The following is a 20769-nucleotide window of genomic DNA, read 5'->3' on the forward strand; positions in this document are numbered from 1 at the left end:
CCTGCCATTCCAAATATAATTTATTCTTTTATATAACTGTTTTCATATGATACACTCTTCAGAGTGGATAATGATTTGGGGAGGAATATAATCTTTTTTTTTTTTTCCTTTCCCCTCCAAGGCTGTCTTCCCAATTAATGAGATTGAGAACACATTCCAAAAAGCTTTTTCCCCCTCTGGGCTTTTTAAAATGCTTTCAAATTATTCTGCAGTGTGTCTCGCGCTTCCTTGATGGAGTTTGGTGCCTCAGCACTTAGTGGTGGTCAGGCAGTGCAGTGTGAAGCTGTACGTGGGGCAGCAGCAGCGTGGCACAGGGAGGCCCGTGGGGAACTGTGCGTCCTTTTCTGCAGGGCTGCCGGGGGAGGGATGGTGCTGGAGAAGTGTGTGACACCTGGGGGGATTTCCCACGGACATACAAGCTCACACACAGCAATGATGGTTTGGGACAGCCTTCTCCATGCTGTACAACCTCAGCTTGACACATAGGAGGTCTCACAGCTCAGAGCAGAGAGGCAGATCTCCTTCCTTGCCCTGCTGGCCGTGCTGCTTTGCTGCACCCAGGATCCATTGACTTTAGGGCTCTGAGGGCACAGTGCTGGCTCATACCCAGCTGCCACCCCCAGTCCCTTGCAGCAGGGCTCCGCTCCACCCTTACATCCCCCAGCATGGTTTGCCATGACCCAGGTGCCGTCGTGTCCCAGCAGCTGCAGCCAGCAGAGGGAAGCAGCAGGGAGGAGCTGCCATGGGTCTTGTGTGCCAGGCTGAGCACCAGGGGCTGGGCAGCTGCCCCCCATCCCCAGTGGGGCAGAGAGGAAGATGGGCTCCACTGGCACCTGCACGCTGGGCTCCCTGGTGCATGCGGTGCTGTGTGAGGCTGCAGAGCACAACCCCAGCTCTGCCATCACCTTGGCCCAAGCGCTTGGGTGCCACGCTGGGTACGGGTTTGGGGGGTGGGCTTCGATCAGCATTAGCCCACCGCTTTGTTTTGCGGAGTGTTCTTCCAGCATGGAAAAAAATAACCTCCCTCGGTTTTTGTCTCTCCTTTTGTTTGTGTGGGCATTGGTTATTCTGGGAGCGCTGAGCCAGATTTTATTGGGATGACTGAGAAAGCTGCCACCTGCGAGCAGCTGCTCGTCTTTGGGCATCGTTTTGGTGTCGTTTCTGAACAATTGCATGAGGCTTCTTCAGCCCTTGCTCATAATGTAGTTCTCCCAGGGACACTGCCCAGAAAAAAAGATGAGCTCAGATCATGCTTGGCAACATTTCAGGGAGTAAAAAGTGCAGCAGGATTGATGCGTGTTGGTGGGAATAAATGGATCATGCAGAACTGCCTCGGCCCCTCCGTGCTGCCTGGTTCCCAGCCCCGTGGCTGTTATTTCCCAGTGAGGCTCAACTTCAGAGCTCAGCATTGTGCTTTACAATGGTCTCATGTCTGATGCTTGCATAAGCCCTGTCATTGAGCACCTCTTTCCCTCTTGGTGTTTCTGGTGACACTGCACTTTCAGGCAGGCTCTGAGCATCACGTGGAGCACTGTTCTTCTCACAGCAATGGCAGCAGCACTGGCCCAACTCTGTGATGCTGGTGTAGGGAAAGGAAGAGGGTCCTGGTGGTAATGGCTTTGTCCCTGCTTGGGGCAGCATTTTCTTAGTCACATTGGCCAGCAGTCCAAAAATGGGGGAAATCCTTCACTCAGAGGGCGGTGAGGTGCTGGCACTGCTACTCAGAGGTGTAGGTGCCCAACCTTGGAGGTGCCCATGGCTACAGATGGGCCTTGGGCAGCCTGAGCTGGGGGGCACAGTCCACGGCAAGGCTGGGGCTGGGGGCTGGGAGGGCCCTTCTGACCCAATCATGCTGGGATTCAGCCCTTCCATCTCAGCCAGGCAGCATCCTCACTCCCAGCCACCACCTCCATTGGGATGTGCCACGTGCAGGGGCTGCTCCTGCCCCACCAGCGCTCTGGGCTCTGTCCAAGAGCTGTTCACCTCCATCTCTGGAGAGGAACGGCAGAGCTAGGCGCAAGCCTCACTCAAGGCTTTGTTTTAAAAATACATGCCGATAAAAATGACTCTCTCCATTATTTCATTAAGGGATTTCAAACGTGCTTCCTAAGCCCTGAGTCATCAATGAAATGAGCAAGTGGCAGCAGCGCGGCGGCCCTGTGGAACGTGACTCACGCTGCGGTGTGGGGTTTGCACTGAGCACAGGGATGCTCGCACCTCCCCCCCACCACCAGGCTCTTCCTATGGCATCAGCAGAGCCCTCTGGGGCTCTGGGTTTGTTTTGCCTGTGGATCTGCAGCTCTCAGAGCCCCCCCCCCCCCCCACTTGGCATGTGGCTCTCCTGGCAGCCAGCAGATCCGCATCTAGATGTGTGTGAGACGGCCGATGTTCAATGTTGTGTTGTGTAACTGCAGAGATAAAAACTTCCATAGGCTGTACCAATGCAGGAGAGATTGATTTTTCCACCCAGAATGCAGAGGAGTGTGCCAGGCCATCTTCTGCTCTGCTTTGGGAACTCTCTGTCTATCCCAGTCCCCTGGCACAGGTGGGGGAAGTGGGGCTCATCCCAGCTCCCTGCATGCCAGCAGCTCTGCCCAGCTCTGCGTGGCCGATCTGGTTGGTGTCCTCACAGCTCCCAGAAATGCTGATCCTCTCCCCTCTCTGGAGATGGCTTCAGCTCTGCTGAGTGCCAGCACGTTTCTCTGAAGATGCAGGCTTTGTGTTCCCTTCCTGCTTCATCCCACTCTGCTTCATTATGGCGATCCATCCATTCAGTGTTGCTTCCATCAGCCACTTGTCCACAATTCCCCACCTGTCACCATCAGCTGAGGTCACCCTGCATTCTGCAGCGGGGCCAGGGCTGTTGGTGCAGAGGTACTGGTGCTATTGGTGCAATGGAACTAGGGCCATTGGTAAAATGGAGCTGGAGCTGGAGCTGTTAGTACAGCAGGATCAGAGCTGTTGGAGCAGGGGGACTGGGGTTGTCACTGCCCTGGGTGACGCTGCTCCTCACCAAAGGGCTTCCAATTACATCCCACATGGATGGGATGCCAAGAGCACATCCTCACCCCTGTGCATGCTGAGGAGAAAGAAATGAAATGTGGGGGGAGTTTTGGCTGTGTGCTGTGCACAGACCTTGTCTACAGACCCTGTCTCTTCTGGGAAGTGGGCAGGGAGGGCTGTGTGGGGGCTGTGGGGAGGCATGGGGCGGGTGGGGGTCAGCCAGTGGGGTGCAGGGCAGCCAGGAGCTGAGCCTCGGCTGCTGGCCCCGCTCCAGGCCTGACTCCTTGGACATGGTGCTGGAATTCTGCTGTCCCTCTTCACTGCTATTTTCTCTTAATAAGGCTCCAAATGAGATGTTTTGGCTAGCCATCATTACAGAGCTCCCTGCTTTCTTGTTTTGTTTTTCCTCTCTCCAAAGCTAGTGCCTCGTTGTTCTATTCCAGCTATCTAATACCCCCTGAGTTTTCCATGACTCTTAAAAACCAGCTGCTCAACGTGCTTGCATTAACCCGTTCCTTGCCCTCTGGGGTTGCTGCTGCCAGCTGCGGGGCTCCTGGTACCAGCCGTGGGGCTCTCAGTGTCAGCTGTGGAGCACCCAGTGACAGCCATGGGGCCCTTAGTGTCACTTTTCAGGCTCTCAGTGCCAGCTGTGGGGCTCTTGGTGCCAGCTTTGCCTGTGCCAACTTTGTCCTGGGCCACCTCGAGCTCTGGGCTGCCTTGGGACAGCAGTAGCCATCCTGCAGAGCTCTGCTGGTGCCAGGCTCTGGCTGTGGGTGCGGATTCCTCATGCATCAGGTTGTGGTGCTGCCACCAGTTCTCCACGATCCTTGCTGCATAGCAGATGAAACTGAATTTTTCATGGCTTGGGAACTGCTTTGTAGCCATAGTTCAGGATCCAGCACCCTCGGGTTTAGGTGTCAAGTCTAAGGAAGTAATGACATACCCAGTGGGAGTGCTGTGTCCGATGTAGGGGTGCTGTTCCCGGGATGGGGACTTGCCTTTGCCACAGCATCGATGAGTTTGTGTGCTTTGAATGAATGGAGTGAGAATGAGACGTGTTGGTTGGGGATGGTCCAAGAATATTTTCCTGGGGAAGACCATGAGGCCGGTGCACACAGAGGCTGCAGAGGGGCCTCTGCTTGTGGGAGGCTGGAGGAAGGCTCGGTGAGGAGGAGCATGGCAACCTATAGAAGAGACATCATTGAAAGCCACCTCATCTTGGGGAGCTGCTTGGTGTGAGGTGCAGCTGTCGGCTGCAGCACAGCTCCCATCACGTTGCCCTGCGCTGTTCCTGCCCCGTTCGCATCCCCTCATCCCATCATGTGGGGCTCCACTGTTGCCCACCGAGCTCTGCCCAGGCCGGGGCTTGGCCACGTCCCAGTCTGTAGGACAGAGCGAGAGCGGTGCAGCCCCAGCTTCGCGCTGCCTGTGCCGTAGGTTTGGCTTCAGCCTCGGGGCCGGGGGCGGGTGGGTGCCTTCAGCCCCAGGGAAGTGTTCCGGAGCACGGCCGCTGCCCAGGGACACTGCGGGGCCGCTGCGCTGAGCGCCCGGAGCCTTCCTCGGGGCTGGGCAGGGAGCGCTCCCAGTCCCCATTAGCATTCGGCCCCGCTTCTGCTTCGGCGCTCGCCTTCGCGATTGCCTGGCAACCACGGAGCAAAACTACAACAGCTGCCGGGCCCGGCGTGCCTCCTTCCAGCCGACAAACGGCCGTGGTGACGGGGACGGGGAGAGGACGGTGGCACGACCACCCGGTGCCGCTGCCCGGGACCCCGCGCTGGTGGGCTGCGAGGGCTGGGCCGTCCCTGGGAGCAGGAGCGGGAGGAGGTGCGGTGGCTGTGCTGCCGCCTCGGCTTGGTGGGTCTGTTTGTCTGTCTGTCTGTCTGTCTGTCCGTCCGAACACCTATCTGTCTGCCTGCCCATCCATCAATCCATCCGTCTGTCTGTCTGTCTCACCGTGAGCGTCACGCTGCACCCAGTGCATCCCTCTGTCGGTGGGGGACTTCCTGTGCCCACCCCATCCCCTCATCCCTCAGGGCTGGGATGGCGCTGGGCTTCCAGCAGCACGTGCTGGTGGCAGTAGTGCCATTTGTGAAGGCGCGGGTGTGTGGTAACACATGAATGTCAGGCTGTCCTCACTTTGCACGTTGGTGGGGTTTTTCTGGACAGGAGAATTTCATGAACCTGTCCCCATGCCTGTGGGTCTCTCCGCTGACCTCACATCCTGTCCTGCTTCCAGCCTGCCCTGATTCGTGGTGCCACACTGCTGCACGCAGTGGCAGATGTGGATGTGCTAGACTCAGAGCCAGTGCATCCTCATGCTGCTGCTGCCATGACTCTTCCTCAGCACAGCCCTGGTGACTGCAGGCTGTGCCTGCAGTGTTTTTAGGGGATGGAGGTTCTGAGCTGGCAGCCCTGAGTGCCCCCAGCCTGCCCAGCATATACATAGCCCAGGCACAGCTCTTCCTGCTCACACAGCTTTATCAATGGCGTTGCTCGACCATGGGTTAAAGGGACATAACTGTTTTGTCTTCTGTCTTGCAGAGCCTGGGGTCAGCAGACAAGAAGGACTTCTACCAGTCCAAGTAAGTGCCAGTGGTGTTGGTGAGTAATTGCGTGGAAATGCCCGGTTTGTCCGTATCGCCAGGCAGCTCCGACTTGCTAAGATTAGACATCTCGGTGTACAGGAATAGCTGCAGCAATTACATGAGCAGGGATGAGAGTGAAGGGCTGTCAGTCACCTTGACTTCGGGGCATATGCAGATTGTTAAATCAGATCAGGAGGAGCTGAGAGCATGGGGCCGGAGCTGGGACCCCATGGGGCTGTGCAGTGGGGCTGGGAGTGACCTGTCCATTCCTCTGCTCTGCGTGTGCACAGCACACAGCCTTTGCTGCACCCTGCATTCCCGCAGCCTTACTGCAGCACGGCACCCTCCAGGCATGCAGGTGGTCTCTTTGCTGGAGGGATGCCTGGCAGCATGATGAGCTGCATGGGGGCAAACTCTATTAAAACCAATGGTGAGAGCTTCAGTGCTGGCCCTGAGCACGGAGCAGCTGTGCGTTGTGCTGCTGAGCGTGTTTGCTGGTAGGACCCTGCACTGCTCCTGTGCCGTTTGGGAGAAGCGGAACATCCTTCTGTTGTCATCTGTTTTGTACTGGGAAAAAGATGCCGTTGGTGTTTTTGAAATTGTGGAATAGTGCTCTGCCATGCAGGGCTGTCACTGGGAGGGGTTTTTTGGAAGGTGCAGAAGGGATTGGGTTGAGAACATCTTTTGTCCTCCATAATTTGGTGTATTTCTTTCCTTGATGCTTTCCAATGCGTTCCTGCAGTGCTGCTCCCAGCAGTGCTGAGCCCACAGGGAGCACAAGGCATCATCCTTTGCTTCCTGGTCCCATTTATGCTTAACGTCACAGAGGCACCCCTGGGTGCCCGGGATGGCAGAGCATTCTCAAACCCTTACAGAGCTGCTAGGATGTGGAGTGCCAGCACTGGTGCACATGTCTGGGGGTATTTATGGGCTCCTTTCTCCTTATGCCACCGGAGGCTTTTGACACCCCAGCATGAGTCTCATGGGTTCCACCTGAAAGGTCTGATTCAGAGCTGCTCTGTCCACTCACCTGAAGGCAGCAGGGCTGGCTACCAGCTTTCCAATACCTCTGGCAGCAAGAGCCTGCTGAAAACCCAGCCAGAGCCATTTCCTAGGCTGCTGGATCCCACCGAGCCTTCTGGGAGACCACAGGGGCCTCCTGGGGGGTCATTGTGGATGCAACAACAAAATCAACACACATTTGGCTAAGGATTTTAGAGATGTGTTTATGACCTCTGCTGACCACGGTCTGAGATTTCCATGCTGCTCACTGCAGTGCTGCTGTGTGCTTTGACCACCATGCTCAACAGAGCCCAAAGCAGCTCTGGTGTCCAGGGATTGCTGAGGGTGGTGATGGCCATTCCAGCTCCTGGCCCACATCAGGAGCTTCTTTTGTGTCCAGGAGGCAGCATTCCCTGTTCTGCATTATGTGCAGGAATGCTGTTTGGATTGGGAAGGCTTAACCTTAAATAATTACATCACTTGAGAACTGATGGAGGAAGATAACACCTGGGAGAGAGCAGCACATAGACAGCTGCCAGAGCTGACATTCCCAAGGGAGGAGCTGTGGCCATGAGCCCAGCACTGAGCCAGCACCTGCACGAGTTTTACCACCTGTGTTGGCTGTGCCAGCCTCACGCTGGGAGCAGCACTGACACCTTCATGCTGCTCTTCCCAACGAGCTGTCAAGACGTACAGGACACATCCTGAGCAAATCCCATCTGATCCTGTCTGGGGAGCAGCTCCCAGCCGCTCTGCCCTCAGCTCCAAAGCCTGGTGCCACCGCATCCCTTGGCACAGGGAGCTGCCGAGCAGGCTGTGGTGTTGGGTGTGTGCTGGGACATCCAGAGCCCCTTCCGTGTTTCTGGTGGGGGCCCCTTGTGCGTGTGGTGGAGCAGAGCGTGGGGCCGTGGCAGCAGAACGCTCAGCGTGCAGAGCACTGCGGGTCAGTGGGGCCGGGGAAGGCTGCTGCTTCCTGGAGGCGTTTGCTCTTCGGTGTCAGGTGTGAACTGGTTCCTTTGAACCAAGAGAGAAATGTTGGTTGTAATCACGATCATAAAGCCCCATGCGAGCGCAGACCGAAATACCTGGATTTAATTAAAGCGCTGCTGATTTGCTGCAGGAGCTGCTTGCGCTCGCTGCCCTCCTCTGCTGAGAGCAATGCTCAGCTGTCAGGAGCCGCTGCGCTGGGAGCAGCTCGTGTTTGCAGGCGCTTGAGGTGTCGGCACTGACACTGCCCTCCTCCCTGCGTGCAGACGTGGCCGTGCTCAGCCTCTGTGCCCCTGGAGATCCTGCAGCCCTCCTGCGGGCACTCCTCGGGGCTCTGTCCCCGTTCCACGTTCAAGGCTGCCGCCCACCTTCCGTGTGAAACCTCAGAGGTGTAAACACACCACCAACCTCTGAAACCTCCTTATGTAACTGCAGCATCTCGTGTTTGTTTTGTCTTGCAGTATTCATTAAGCCAAGAGTGTCTGTGGCTGATTTGTTATCACCCTGCTCTTAAGGTGGATGTCTTACGCTGAGACCTCTCTGTGCCAGCACAGGGATGAAAGTGAATGTTTCATCGCTGAGTCATCCCCTCCTAACTCCTTGGCATCTTTAAGGATCTAGAAACCCGTATTTACACCTTGAAAGCATTAAAAGCCATCACAATAATCTAGATGTGTTCCAAAGCAGGGTGTTCATTTCGCTGCCTCCTTAACTCAGGCACTATCATTACAACAGTAATAGCAGTGTACCTGTGTGCTGGGTTTGACTTCTTTGCAGTGCCCGAGAGCCAGAGAGCCGCTCAGCTGGGATGCTGCAAGGAGCAGCCGTGCTGCCAAGTGCCAGGCAGTGAGAGGAGGAAGCCCAGGGGAAGGGAGGGGTGAGGGATGGTGCCGATGCTGCAAGAGGGTAGGGGAGGCAATGCCCAGCCCATCTGTGAAGCACGAGGTTCCCAGCACTGCAAGAAATTGCCCCAGACGGTCTTTACTGAGCTGGAGGATGCGTTGCCCAGCCTTAGCAAGGGCTCTGAAGGCCTGGGTGGCAGCTGAGAGGCAGAAGAGCCCTAACTCTGGCTTTAGAGTGAGGGAGTTAGCTCCTCCACATGCAGTGTAAGAAAGCAAAGAAGATTCCATTGCTGGGCAGGGTATTGTAGCGGCAGTGCCGCTGAGCCACTGGGACTTTCAAAATGTATTTTCCCTGTGGGTTTGGACAGTGGATACAGAGCCTATGTTATGGGCAGGTGGAGAGCTTTGAGCCTCTCCAAGTGCTGGGAAAGGAAGGGAATCCTTCCAACGTGCTTCTGAGACATGTTGTGGTTCAACAAATGTCACTCTGGGGATGGAGAGCAGAGCAAGACTGGAGCTGATGGAAGAGGAAGGCTAGCAGGGGTGGGTGTGAATGGCAGGAGATAGGGATTGCCTTGGATGTCTGCAGAGAGCAAAGATGGTACTGCAGGGGACAGGATGGGACACAGCCTGGAGCTGTGGGGTGGGAGGGCCGTGGCAGGGTCCAGGGGCAGAGGCCCCTTCTCTCACTGTGCCTGGGTGGCACCAGCATCAGTGGTACCCGGCCTGGGACCAGGGATGAGGACCCGCTCCCAAATGTCCCAGCCCAGGGGACAAGGAGCTGCTCAGCTCCAGCCCACAGGACAGGAGGAGCAGTGCTCCACGCCGGCTCAGTGCTGCTGCCAGCTCTGGCAGAACAAAGTTTGGGGTTTAGTTATTTCTGTACAGCTTTCAATGTGTTAAGCTAGCTTTCGATGCAGGCTCTCGCTGTGCCTGTTGTCATAGAAACTTGAAGGGCTTTTTTCTCCTATCCCCCCAGCCCCTTTCTTTAAACCAAAGCCATTTTTTTTTTCCCTTCATAATTTCACTTCCAATGCAATTAAACCTGCTCGGCCCCTGCCACACCAGGAGTTGGTGTCTTTGCACTGTGTCTCCTTTTATCCTCACCTAGGGATGGCACACCTTGGCAGCCCTGGGTCCCGACCCATGGGGATTCCAGTGTGTTGGGGGTCCCACGCTGTGCCCGAGGCCGCACATGGGGACCCATGCCCTGAGGGCAGCAGCAGGGCTCACTGGGCCACGCTGGGACCAGCTGGGAGCCCGCTGCACCCACTGCAGCCCTCCCACATCCACCATGCCTGCCATTAATCACGGCTGAGGAAGCAGGCGCAGGGGGGGGTTGGGTTTGTGGGTTTGGTGGAATGGGGCTGTCACATTGCACTGTGCAGGCTGTGGATGCTCTCTGAGCAGCATCCCTTCCTCCCAGCTGCTCCAAGGGACCTAGTGAGGACCCGTCCCTGTGCCGGCCTGCTGGCTCTGCCCCTCTCCATGGAGTGGGGCATGTGCTGCTTTCTCCTTGACCCATGCTCTGGTCTGGGGAAACAGGAGCAGGATTTCTGTCAATAAACTGAATGCAGCTCAAGCTTTTAGAAGCAGGACATTTTCCCAGCCCTTGGATCCATTTTGTGGCCCGTCCCCCTGCAGCCCCTCTGGTTTCAGTGTCCCACTTTAAGCACAGCATCTTGATGGCAGGAGTGCTCCCCTGCGTACAAAGGTACCTCCCCTCTCCCACAAGAACCACATCAGCCCTTTTTGCCACAGCACCACATTAGGGCCTTGTACCGGGCTGTTCACCCGTGGTGACCCCCAGAGTCCCTCCCTCACTGGGACAAGTCTCTGCCCCTGAACATGGCAGGGATCCATTCCACAGTGCTGGGCGGCCTCAGCATGCACAGCTCAGCACTGCTAGGCAGCCCACATTTCTCTCTTTGCCCCTCAGTATTTACTGTTGCATCCATCTTTCTGTCATCCACTCATTTTCTGAGTGAGGATTCTGTTTTCTCCCCAATCACTGATGGAACCAGCACCAAGCACGCTCCCCCGGATCTCGCTGAGAACACACCTCTGCACTTCCCTGCTCTGTTTGGGATCTGCCAGCCAGCTCCCAGCCTGTTCAGTGTGCTTTATTGGCTCCGTCTAGTAGTAGCTTTTAAAATCAGAGTGCCATGAAGCACTGAGCGCTCCGACTGCACGGGCTGCGTGTGTGCGCAGTGCTTTTACAACTTAGCCTGCGTTCACTAAAGAGCAAAATCAGGTTCATTTGACAAGATCTCTTTCCCATGAAGACCTGCTGGCGGGTTTTAATTACAGCCTGCAACCTTTAATCATTTCTTAATTTCGCTCCAGATGAGCCCAGGCTCTGGGTCTCAGCCCTGGCCGCTCCGCAGCCAACTGGGTCCCCCTCCCCCAGGCTCTGCACAGCACGGTGGGGCTGTCTGCCCCCCGGCCCCACAGCCTGAGCCCTGCCCTAGGCACGGTGGGACCCAGTGATAGCTGTGCTGTTCTGCCTGTCCCAGCTGTGCATTTTCCTAATCAAGTTTCTACACATTTTAACTCTTCATTTCGATTGGCCTCTCTTTGTTGCGTATTCCATTTCCACACTGAGCCTCACTTGGCAAACAGGGCTTTAAGCCAGTGGCTCATTTTCCTACCTATGAAACTGGACTTTGCAGACATCCAACAAACTCCTCATAAGAAACTCTGTATTTTTCCCCTGACTTTTTCAAAGCCTTTCCTTGCAGTGGGTTTATCCCATCTCCCAGGCATAAGAACGGCCATTCTGCAGCCTGATGCATGCCTAGCTGGCTGCCACCATCCCTTGTTGGTCCGCAAGGATTGCAGGCAGCCTTGAGTGTGCCTGTCTCCAGCCTTGAATGATGAGGAGTTGGCCCCAGGAATGCTTGGAGATGCATATGCTGTGGTGCTGCTCACCCCTGCTGCGCAGAGGCTTCAATCTCCTGACCATGGGAATCATTGCAGCAGGTTTCAGTGATGCCAACTGCGTGAAATCTCAGCCCATGAGTGAAGATTTCCAGTGCTTCACACTCCTTACTCAGCCTCACCGCCTCACAGGCCATGTGCTGCAGCACAGCAGTTTGCTGCTGGAAAGGCAAAAGCTGGTGGAAATGACAGCATTGGCCTTGAAAGCAGTGAGCCTTCAGGTTTCTGTCCTTGTGCACCTCAGAGCGGTGCATCTGAGGAGACAAAAGGAGGAAAGCACACTGGTTTTGCAGCACCCTAACAGCAGCAAAGGGGAGATCTGACACTCAAGTTTTGGCCATCGGCAAAGGCAGAAGTCAGAGCAACACACTGACTGCCTGGGATGTGGGGCAGAGGGGAGGGCACAACTGCAGGACTGTCCCTGCAGGTTCAAGACACTGTGTAAGGCTGCAGCACTTCCAGCATTGCTGAGAGGCTCTTGGGGATATGGATCCCACCCCATGAGTGCTCCATCTCTGCCCAGGCTGCACATGGAGTCGGGCTGCTGGCCCAAGACATGTCTCTGCCACATCCAGAAAGGGCTCCTGGAGAGAGGGTGAGCCTTTAAGAATCACTGAAGGGTCACTGGGCAGTGATATTTTGACCCAACTGAAGAATTGATGGAGTCAAGCTGAGGCCACACTGGCAGATTGACTCTGAGGAGCTCCATGTGTGAGTGACAGGTGCATTGCTCACTAAAAAAGGGCCATTTCACTGTGGGTATGCAAGAGGTGTGCTGAGCCCCAGCACAATTCATCCCTCCCAAACTGAAGATGTTCCAGCCCAGGGCTGTCACACAGCAGAGGATCTGGGAAGGGGACACAGAACCCCCTGAAATCCCTCTGTATGGGCTGGGCACCACATTGTGCTCTGGTCTCACTGCCCTTGTCTCCACTTCTGGCCCCACACCAACGCACAGACCCATAGAGCACCTGTGGTGTGCTCAGGGGAGTGACATGGGTAGAGGGGCAAAGGAACCCGAGGGCCTCCCCCCCCCCACCAGGGTAGTGTACTGTTCCACATTTGAAAATAGGAAAGGCAAGCCTTCAAGAAGCTCAAATCCCTCAAAAGAACCACTGGACATGGCAGTGATCGAGCAGGTGCCGTCTGTAGGTTTTCCTTTGCAGTGGGAGATAGGGAAGATAAAGCACCCAGGGAGGGAAGGCTCAGCTGTGTTCATTCTTCCCTCGTGTCAGGGATGCTTTGTTTGCCAGAAGGGCAATTATTTGGGCTGCTGTCTCATTAGATGAGACACTCAGATGAAGTGCAGCTCAGGGCTTGCAGAGGCCCAGGCTTGGATGGGCTTTGCCCACAGCCAGGCTGCACCACCTGGCCGTGGTCCTGCTCTCACCTCCTGCTTGATTCCTCTCCTTGTGACAGCAGGTTCAGTGCAGGGGCTGAGGCCATCAGTGCGTGGGTTTGGCACTGCTTCTCCCGAGGCTCCCTGCTCCCTTAGCTGCCTTCTTGCAGGAAGTGCAGCTCGTGTGCTGCCATTCCAGATGTTTCACCCCCTTCCAGGCAGCCCCCTGCCCACCCCTGGCATCCCAACATCTGCAGATCGGACTCACCAGCCCAGCACTGGGAGAGCCCTGCCTATGAGGTTGTCCCCACTCCCTCACCTGTCCCCACTCAGTGCCACGAGTGCTGCTGTCACCACAAGGTACGGCTGTGTCCCTGTGCCTCACTGCATCCAACAAAACCTCTGCAGCAACCCACAGAGATCCCCAAAGGAACGTGGAGCCCTGAGTATGCAAAGGCTACACTGAAATTCGCACCCCAGACACTGAGGGTGTCAGCTAACACAGAGAGAGCCCTTTCAGGTTGGCCTGCTCAGACACTGCAGCTTTAATGCCCGGGCACCCAGCGTGTTTCCACTCCCCTCGCATGCATCAATCAGGTCTCGGTGAGGCTCTGAAAGAGCCAGTTTGTTAAACAAACACACTTAGTGTAAAAAGTTTATTCCAGTTAATTAGGACTTCATTGCAATGGAAACAAATTACCCAGCTGTCATCTGCCAAGCCAAACAGTGCCAGGGCAGAGGGGGTCCCGGCCAGGCGGGAGACAAACAGCCATCTCAGGCAACCTTATTTATGTCCTTTTTATACATTTTGGTATTTATTTGGACATTCCTGAGCAGGAGAGCTGGGTTGACGCCGAGCTGCACGTCCCGGCGTTGCACAGTGTCGGCTGTTACCGGCTGCAGGTTCTCGGCACAGCACGGTGCCCGTGGGCACATCCCGCACATCCCTGTGGCTCCGCAGCAGGCAGGGGGTGCTCAGCAGTGCCAGGTGCTGCTCCCAGCGCGCGGAAGCGACAGATAAACCCATCGGATTAGCAGCGGGTAACGTGTCGGGAGCCCGGCGTCCCCTTCCTGCAGCATTAGTCACCCGAGCCTGGCGCTGGGGCGGGGGGGTGAAAGTCATCGAATTACCTCCCCCAGCTCGGTGCCTCTCTCCCGTGGGATGTCCTTGCGCCGTCCCTCTGCTCACGGCTGCGGGCTGCGTGGCACGTAAAGGGTGTGTGGTGAGGGGTGTTGGGATCATTGGGCTGCGGGGTGGTGGGTTGAGGTGGCAGCATGGGGACATGCGAGGTGACAGTGGGATCCTGCCCCGGCACCAGGATGGGGGCCTGGATTCCTGTGTGCACCCAATGGGTGAGCCTGCGGAGGGACGTGGACAGGTTCGAGAAGTGGGCACGTGAGAACATAATGAGGTTCAGCAAGGACCAGAGCAGGGAGCTGTACTTGGGTTGGGGTAATCCCAGGTGTGTGTACAGACTGGGAGCGCAGCAGTGTGCGCTCGCAGCCCCAAAGGCCAACTGCATCCTGGGCTGCATCAGCAGAGGGGGGCAGCGGGCAGGGAGGGGATTGTCCCCCTCTGCTCTGCCCTCGGAGCCCCCAGCTGCAGTGCTGCGTCCAGGCCTGGGGCCCAGCACGGGAAGGGTGGGAGCTGTTGGAGCGGGGCTAGGGGAGGCAACGAAGATACTCCGAGGTTGGAGCACCTCTGCTATGGAGACAGGCTGAGGAGCCGGGGGTGCAGCACGGAGGGGAGAAGGCTGCGGGGAGACCTCACTGCGGCCTTCCAGTGCTTGAAGGGAGCTTATGAACTGGGAGGGGACCAAATTTTCTAATACCGTCTGATAGTGATAGAACAAGGAGGAATGGCTTCAAACTAAAAGAGGAGTTGGATGTTAGGGGAAAATTATTTACCCAGAGGCGGTGAAGTGCTGGCACTGCTGCCCAGAGCTGTGGGTGCCCCATCCCTGGAGGTGCCCATGGCCACGGATTGATCCTGGGCAGCTGAGCTGGGGGGCACAGCCCACGGTAGGTCAGGAGCTGGTGGCTTAGAAGGCTCTGGGATTCTGGGATCCAACTGTGATTCTGTGTGGGAAGGACAGTGTCCGGCACTGGACAGGTCAGGTTAAGTTTTGACTCTGGAGCTGGGAAGGGAGCCTAGGAGGAATCAGGGATTTTGGTATTTTGGTTCCAAGGAATCAGCTGGTCCATCTTGAGAGGCACCTGGAAACCACACGGATGAAAATACACAGAGACCTGTGCTCTTCACAGAAGTGTGCTGCTGGCCATTGCTGCCATGTGGGCAACGGGCTCTGCCTCTGCCACGTGTGTGTGCTCTGCTCGAGTCCTGCTGTCCCCTCTGGCACAGCCCTGATGCCCAGCAGCACCGGTGTGCAGGGTGCCACGTAGCCCCTCGAGGCACTGACTGGCAGTCCTCTATTCTTGGGGATCCTGGTTTGCTTTTCCTACATCGATTTGTTGTCAGTGCTTATTTTTAGCTCCTCCAGTGCCGTGTCCCTTGAGGGATTCTTCCTTTCCCTCTCCCTCCTCCAGGTTTCTGTACAGCATCGCTGTGTCAGTCCAAAGGGCGGGAGCACTGGGCACCACACCACCTTGCATGGCCCCACCAGGGCACTGTTCAGGGCCACCACAGCCACCCCACCCCACGCTGTGGGGACAGTGGCCGTGGACACAGCCTCAGCGCACTGGGTGGCCGCGGGCACCGTCCCACTCAGCGCTGCCCTCCCTGAGGTTTCTCTCTTTCCAGCTGCGTGGAAACAAAACCGAATGTGACCCACAGCTCAGGGTCCCCCCGCAGCTCCACAGCCGAGTCAGATGGAAATTTTTAAGCATTTAAAAGCTGCGCACAGAGTAATTCAAAACAAGCCTCGAGTGTGTTTTGGACTCCATCGAGCTGTCATCGTCGCCCGGCTTCGGCTGCTGTCTGTCCAGGACAAGGGCTCACTTTGAGCCTCCCCTTCTGCCGAAGGGGGAATGTTTTCATTCCTAATTTAGCGCATCCGTTCCGCTGGGGTCCGACCCGACTCCCGCGGAGCCGTGCAGCACTGGGAGCTCCCGCAGCGCCTTCCCTCTCACCGCTCACAAACCTGGCTGCCCTCACACTCAGCCTCCTTTCTCTGGTCCCAGGCTTGTGCTTGGCAGGGGATGTGTGAAGGCACAGTTTGTGCTCGGTTTTTTTCCAGAATTTTTTGTTGTTTTGCAGAGAAGGACGAGTTTGCTTATTTTTGAACACCTAAAATAAAGGTTGACGCGGTGTGGGCTCGCTGCTTGTCCAGGGGAGAGGCAGCACCAGGAGGTCCCACTCAGGTGTTGGCTCCCAGGCTGAGATGCACTTCATGAAGCATCGCTCTGCTCACCCTGGCAGATACCCACATGCTTTGGGTTTGGTCCCTCCAGCAGCTGATCCCAGCTGAGAGGCCCTCACGAGGCCATGGGAGCGTGGTCCCCACGGGACGCTGAGCACCTGGGATCCAGCACACCTTTCCTCTCCTCTCATCCAGTTTGCTGTAGGTCTGACTGCAGCAGTTCTAGGGTTGAAGTTGTCATTGAGGTCTTCTGATCTTTATGATGTTCATTAGCGCAGTTCTGATCAAAGAACAGCACGTTCCCTCCCTGTCCTCGTTTTCCCCTTGGTTAATAACCCATTGCTGCTTCGGCTCATTTTGAAAAAGAGACAGTAGCTTTGGGAACGGCTCTGGATATAATAGATGGACGTCAGCAATTCCAACCTGGTCTTTAAAGCGGCGTTAATTCAAAGAGAGGCACAGTTTAACAACTGTGTTTTAGACTGCAGAAGGCTCGTTCTGTGTCCGGGGAGCACTGAGGCAGTCTGCCTCAATCCCTGGCGGTGTGGGTTGCTCTGAGCTGGAGCATCCTATAGGGCTGTGCTGCGGTACCCTATAGGGCTTTATCAGTTGAAAACACCGGGCTGGGGCTTGGGGTGCCCAGTACTGGGGCTGTGGATCTTACACTGGGGCCAAGTCAGGGCCAAGTCACCTCAAAGCAGGACAGGAGGCTTTTGGTGCCCATGGGGTGCTTTTGGTAACACCCGGGGTTTGGCTCCAGGCGTGGTTGGGATGGCTGTGTGCCTTTGGCAGCCATGGGTAAGAAAGCACTGCATGCCTGCGAGATGCCCAAAATCTTGCTGACTGCATCCTATCCATTCCTTGCTCAATTCTCAGCACCTCCAAGTCACCTTTTCTACTGTCTGTGGAAACACAGCCAGCACGGACACACCTCAAGGTGCTGTTCCAGCATCCAAACCCAACGCTGCCAACATGGCCTTTTTGCAGACCCTCTGGCAGCTCACGGCTGCAGCATTGCATGGATCTGGGACCCCGGGGGCTGCATACAGCCCTGAGGAAGCTGCAGGGCAGTGTGAGGGTGCTGTGTGTGGTGGGGGGCTGCTTCCCATCATGTCCCACCAGTGTGTGTCATGTGCTGAGATGTGGTTTTGGCAGTGACCTGCACTGTGTTCTGTGCTGGAGGATGGAGCGTGGTGAAAAGCATTTGTGGTGCTATTGCCGGCGCAAATAATGCAGTTCTTCTTGATTCTTCAGGGCACCAGATTTTCTTCACGGCAGAACCCTCCTGTGGTTTATCTGTCATTGCTGGCTGTTTGCTTTCGGAGTGTCTGAAGCAACCTGCTCAGGCTCCCTGCAGCAGCCCTGCCAGCAGCACCACGTCACACATCGTGTGTCTGTGCTCTGCTGTGTGGGGTGGGCAGGTGCCGCCCCGTGTCCCCGTGGGTCCCCCCCACAGAGAGGTGTGGGGCCGGGCAGTGAGGGCATGCTGCATTCCGATTCTTCACCCCTTGGGATGTGACTGCCTTTCACAAAGAGGCTTCTGTGTCCGAATGAAGTGCCTTTCAGCAGCCCGTCTGGCATGACTGTTCTTCGTGGGGTCTGAAGAAATGGGCCTGATGGGGATTTAAGGATGGTGGGCACAGTGTGATGCACACAGCTGGTGGCCCACGAGCTCAGCTCCAATGGACATTGAGTTTGTGATGCCAGTCTGTGCAGCCCTGGGCAGTACAAGCTAATAGGGAAACTGAGGCACCAAGCTGTTGGCTCACAAGGGCCTGGCTTACGCAACCTGGACTGCACCCTTTGCTTCTGCAGGACCCGGGGAAAGCCACTGTGCCGTGTCCTCGGGGTCCCACAGCTCCCATGGCCCTGCAGTGCCCTCAGGAACCAGCTTTCGGCTCTCGTAGTGCTTGCCTGGAGCTGTGCTGTTGGTTCCTTTGGCCCTGGGTCCCTCCCCGCCGCCGCAGAGCTGCTCTGCTTGGCTGCAGAAATGCGCTCAGCATCCCAGAAATGCGGCTTTCATCCGGGAGCCAATAGTCACACAGCCTCCGTCCAGAAACTATCATTATCGGCCGCTTTCTTGTTCTTGGTTTCTTTGAACTACAGCTCCCAGGATGCCTGAAGATATGCAGACATCCGAAGACAGTGGTTTCCCATAAACTTTTGGGGTTTCATGCTTTGTAGGCAGGAATGTTTTTATTGCATCGCAAAGCTCTTCAAGTCCCTCAAACCTCCGCGGCGGTTCCATGCTGTGGGGAGGAGCGGGGGCTGCCCGGGGCTTTTCTCCGGTGCCTTTTTCCTCTTGGTCCCTTCTCCAAGGGGAACCTTTGCACATCCCTGCGAGGAACGAGCTAGGCACAGTGCTGTGGGGGATGTACCAGCAGCAGGGAGCCTGGCAGGTTGCGTTTCCAATAGTGACACGCTCACGAGAGCTACTAAAAAACTGGAGAGGGAAATTTTCCTTTAGCTTGGAGATGCTGCAACTGTGACCGAGTGGGTCTGGTGCTTGCTGCATTCCGCCAGTGTCACTGTGGATCTGCCCATAGACCAGGCTGTGTGTGAGCCCCATGTAGGACCCCACGGCTCCGCAGCCTCCTGCTACCCAAGCTGGGGCTGGGCTCTGTGGTGCGGGGCTGGGCTGGCCTGAGTGACTCCTTAATTTCTGTGGCTGGGTAGGTGCTGAGGGGAGGGCACACCCCAGGCATGCTGTGCCTCTTGCCTTGCCCCACAGCACCCCACACCAACACGCCTGTGTGCACAGCGTTCCCACGTTGTATTGCACGTCTGTGTGCACCAGCATGCCCGCTTTCCCCGGTGTGCCACGTGCACCAACACGTCCACGTGCACGCATGGCTGCTGGCACCTGCCTGCCCTCTGGGAGCTGCCCGATGGCGTCAGCCGGTGTGGTCCTCTGCAGGTTGATGCCCGTCCAAAAAGGAAAACCATGGAGGCTCTGCGGCCGGCTCGTGTTAACCACATCACTCCTCTCCTGCACTTGGAAAACCCGGCCGGCCGGGCAGCCCAGAATAACAAGTCTTTCCATTCCTGCGCGCAGCGTTGGACGCGGGGCCATCGAAAACAAGGGTTGGCTCCGGTGCGAGTGCCGCCGTCAGACTAAACAACAGCAGGTCCATGGGCTGCCCGTGCCCCACAGCGGGCTGCTGGGCAGAGAGGGGCCATGCAGGGCTGGCAGCAGCGTGGGGCTGACACTGAGCACCAGCATCCCGCAGGGCTTCTCTGCTCCCCGGTGGGGGGGATGTGCAGGGGAGCCCCACACCCCCAGGTGCCTTTGACTGCTGCCACAGAGGTTCTGTGGGAGGGAATGCTGAGCCCTGGGGAATTCATCCTGGTTCTGAGCAGATTGATAGGAGGAAAGGGAGTTATCAGGGCTTGCTTTGCAATTCATTTTCCCAGGCTCTTGGTTAGTTATGTTAGTTATCCTGTTAGTTATGATAAAAGCTTGAATTGCTATAGGGAACATTCTGAAGGGCGAGTGCTGGAGCTGTGTGTGCCAGCCTCCTGTCCCCCAGCAGGAAGGGATCACGCACATGGCTCTGTGTGGCATGAGGACACTCGAGGCTCATGCCGCCACCGTGGGACAGCCCAGGTCCTATCCTGCTGCCCTGCACAGCCCAGCATTTCTTCTCATAGAGGGAGATGGCAGAATCCTTAAAAACAAGCCAAATGGCAAGGATCTGACCCAAGAAAGGCAGATTCTGCCTGTCTTATCTTCCCTGCAGTTGACTGGAGCTTTGTTTTGATGTGGCTGATTCTGAGGGTGAAGCACACTGATGCATGCCCATGAGATGGTGCTGCCAGTGGTCTGTTACATGGCAGGATCAGATCTCGGCTCCCATTTTCTTTTAGCTGCTTCACAGCGCAAAGAAGGGTCTCAGTGGGACTGGGAGGCCCCAGCCCGAGCCAACAGCGCTGCTTGGAGCTGCTCTTTTCAGGCCTGTAAGGAAGACCCAGGCGGTGCAAGGCCGGCTGAAGACAGCCCAACCTCACCAACAAGTCGGGCTTGGGGCTCTCTGTACTCAGCATCCCCAACGTGCCCATCTCTGCTGCTCTGTGGGCAGACAGCTGCTGCTCCGAGGGCAGAGCTGCTGTCGCCAGGGAATACAAATGAACAAAATCACTGCTTTGGCAAAGGATTTGTAGGGGAACGACATGCAAATTTACCTTCCATTCCGAGTATGGATGGGCATTAAAATACAGTGTTTGAAAGCCAAAACAAAGGAACATTTTAATTTAGGACTCATGAGGGCGGTCCCTTCTGCTTGGATTTGCATCAAATCCTTTGCAGCAAAAGCTGTAAGTTTAACGAAACTCAAAGAAAATGAGAAAAAGTTCTAAAAATGCCATCCAGTTCCAAGGATTGTCGCTTCTTTTGTGCAGCAACCAGCTTGGTACTGGATCCCATAGAGGCCAACAGGGATGGGTGTTGTGAAAGGCAAAGGATGGGCGTTGGGTTTCTTGGCTTTAACGTGGCTCCAGCACAGTCAGCCTGGGGGACACCTGGGTCAGGGGACCTCGGGGTGCACCCAAAGGACCATGCCACTGGGTGGGGAGTGAGCAGGCAATGGGGGGCTGCACTGTGGGATGTGTCAAGCCGCTTCCCAGCCTCTGCTATCAACACCTCACATCTCAAACCCGCGCTCGGAAACAGCTGCACTGCTCATCTGACCACACACAGAAGGTATCTCCGTCCTTCTCCCCACGCTTCCCTTCTCCTCTCAACCTTGGGGCCG

At 56.4% G+C, this 20769-nt stretch overlaps 1 protein-coding gene across 13 annotated transcripts in view; it reads left to right on the plus strand.

Annotated features, from left to right (window-relative positions):
• LOC100550253 (ankyrin repeat and fibronectin type-III domain-containing protein 1-like) overlaps positions 1-20769 on the plus strand; it is a 134255-nt gene that overhangs the window by 85032 nt on the left and 28454 nt on the right. For 11 of the 13 annotated variants that reach the window (XM_085237142.1, XM_019620578.3, XM_085237145.1 and 8 more), the window contains one exon: positions 5545-5585. In XM_085237142.1, the coding sequence (XP_085093268.1) occupies positions 5545-5585 (41 nt within the window). Of the gene's footprint in view, positions 1-4635; positions 4858-5544; positions 5586-20769 lie in introns of those variants that run through there. The other 2 variants (XM_010719880.3, XM_010719877.4) reach the window with 1 other exon arrangement.

Source organism: Meleagris gallopavo, chromosome 16 (assembly GCF_905368555.1).
Source record: "Meleagris gallopavo chromosome 16, MGAL_WU_HG_1.1, whole genome shotgun sequence".
NCBI classification, from domain to species: Eukaryota; Metazoa; Chordata; class Aves; order Galliformes; family Phasianidae; genus Meleagris; species Meleagris gallopavo.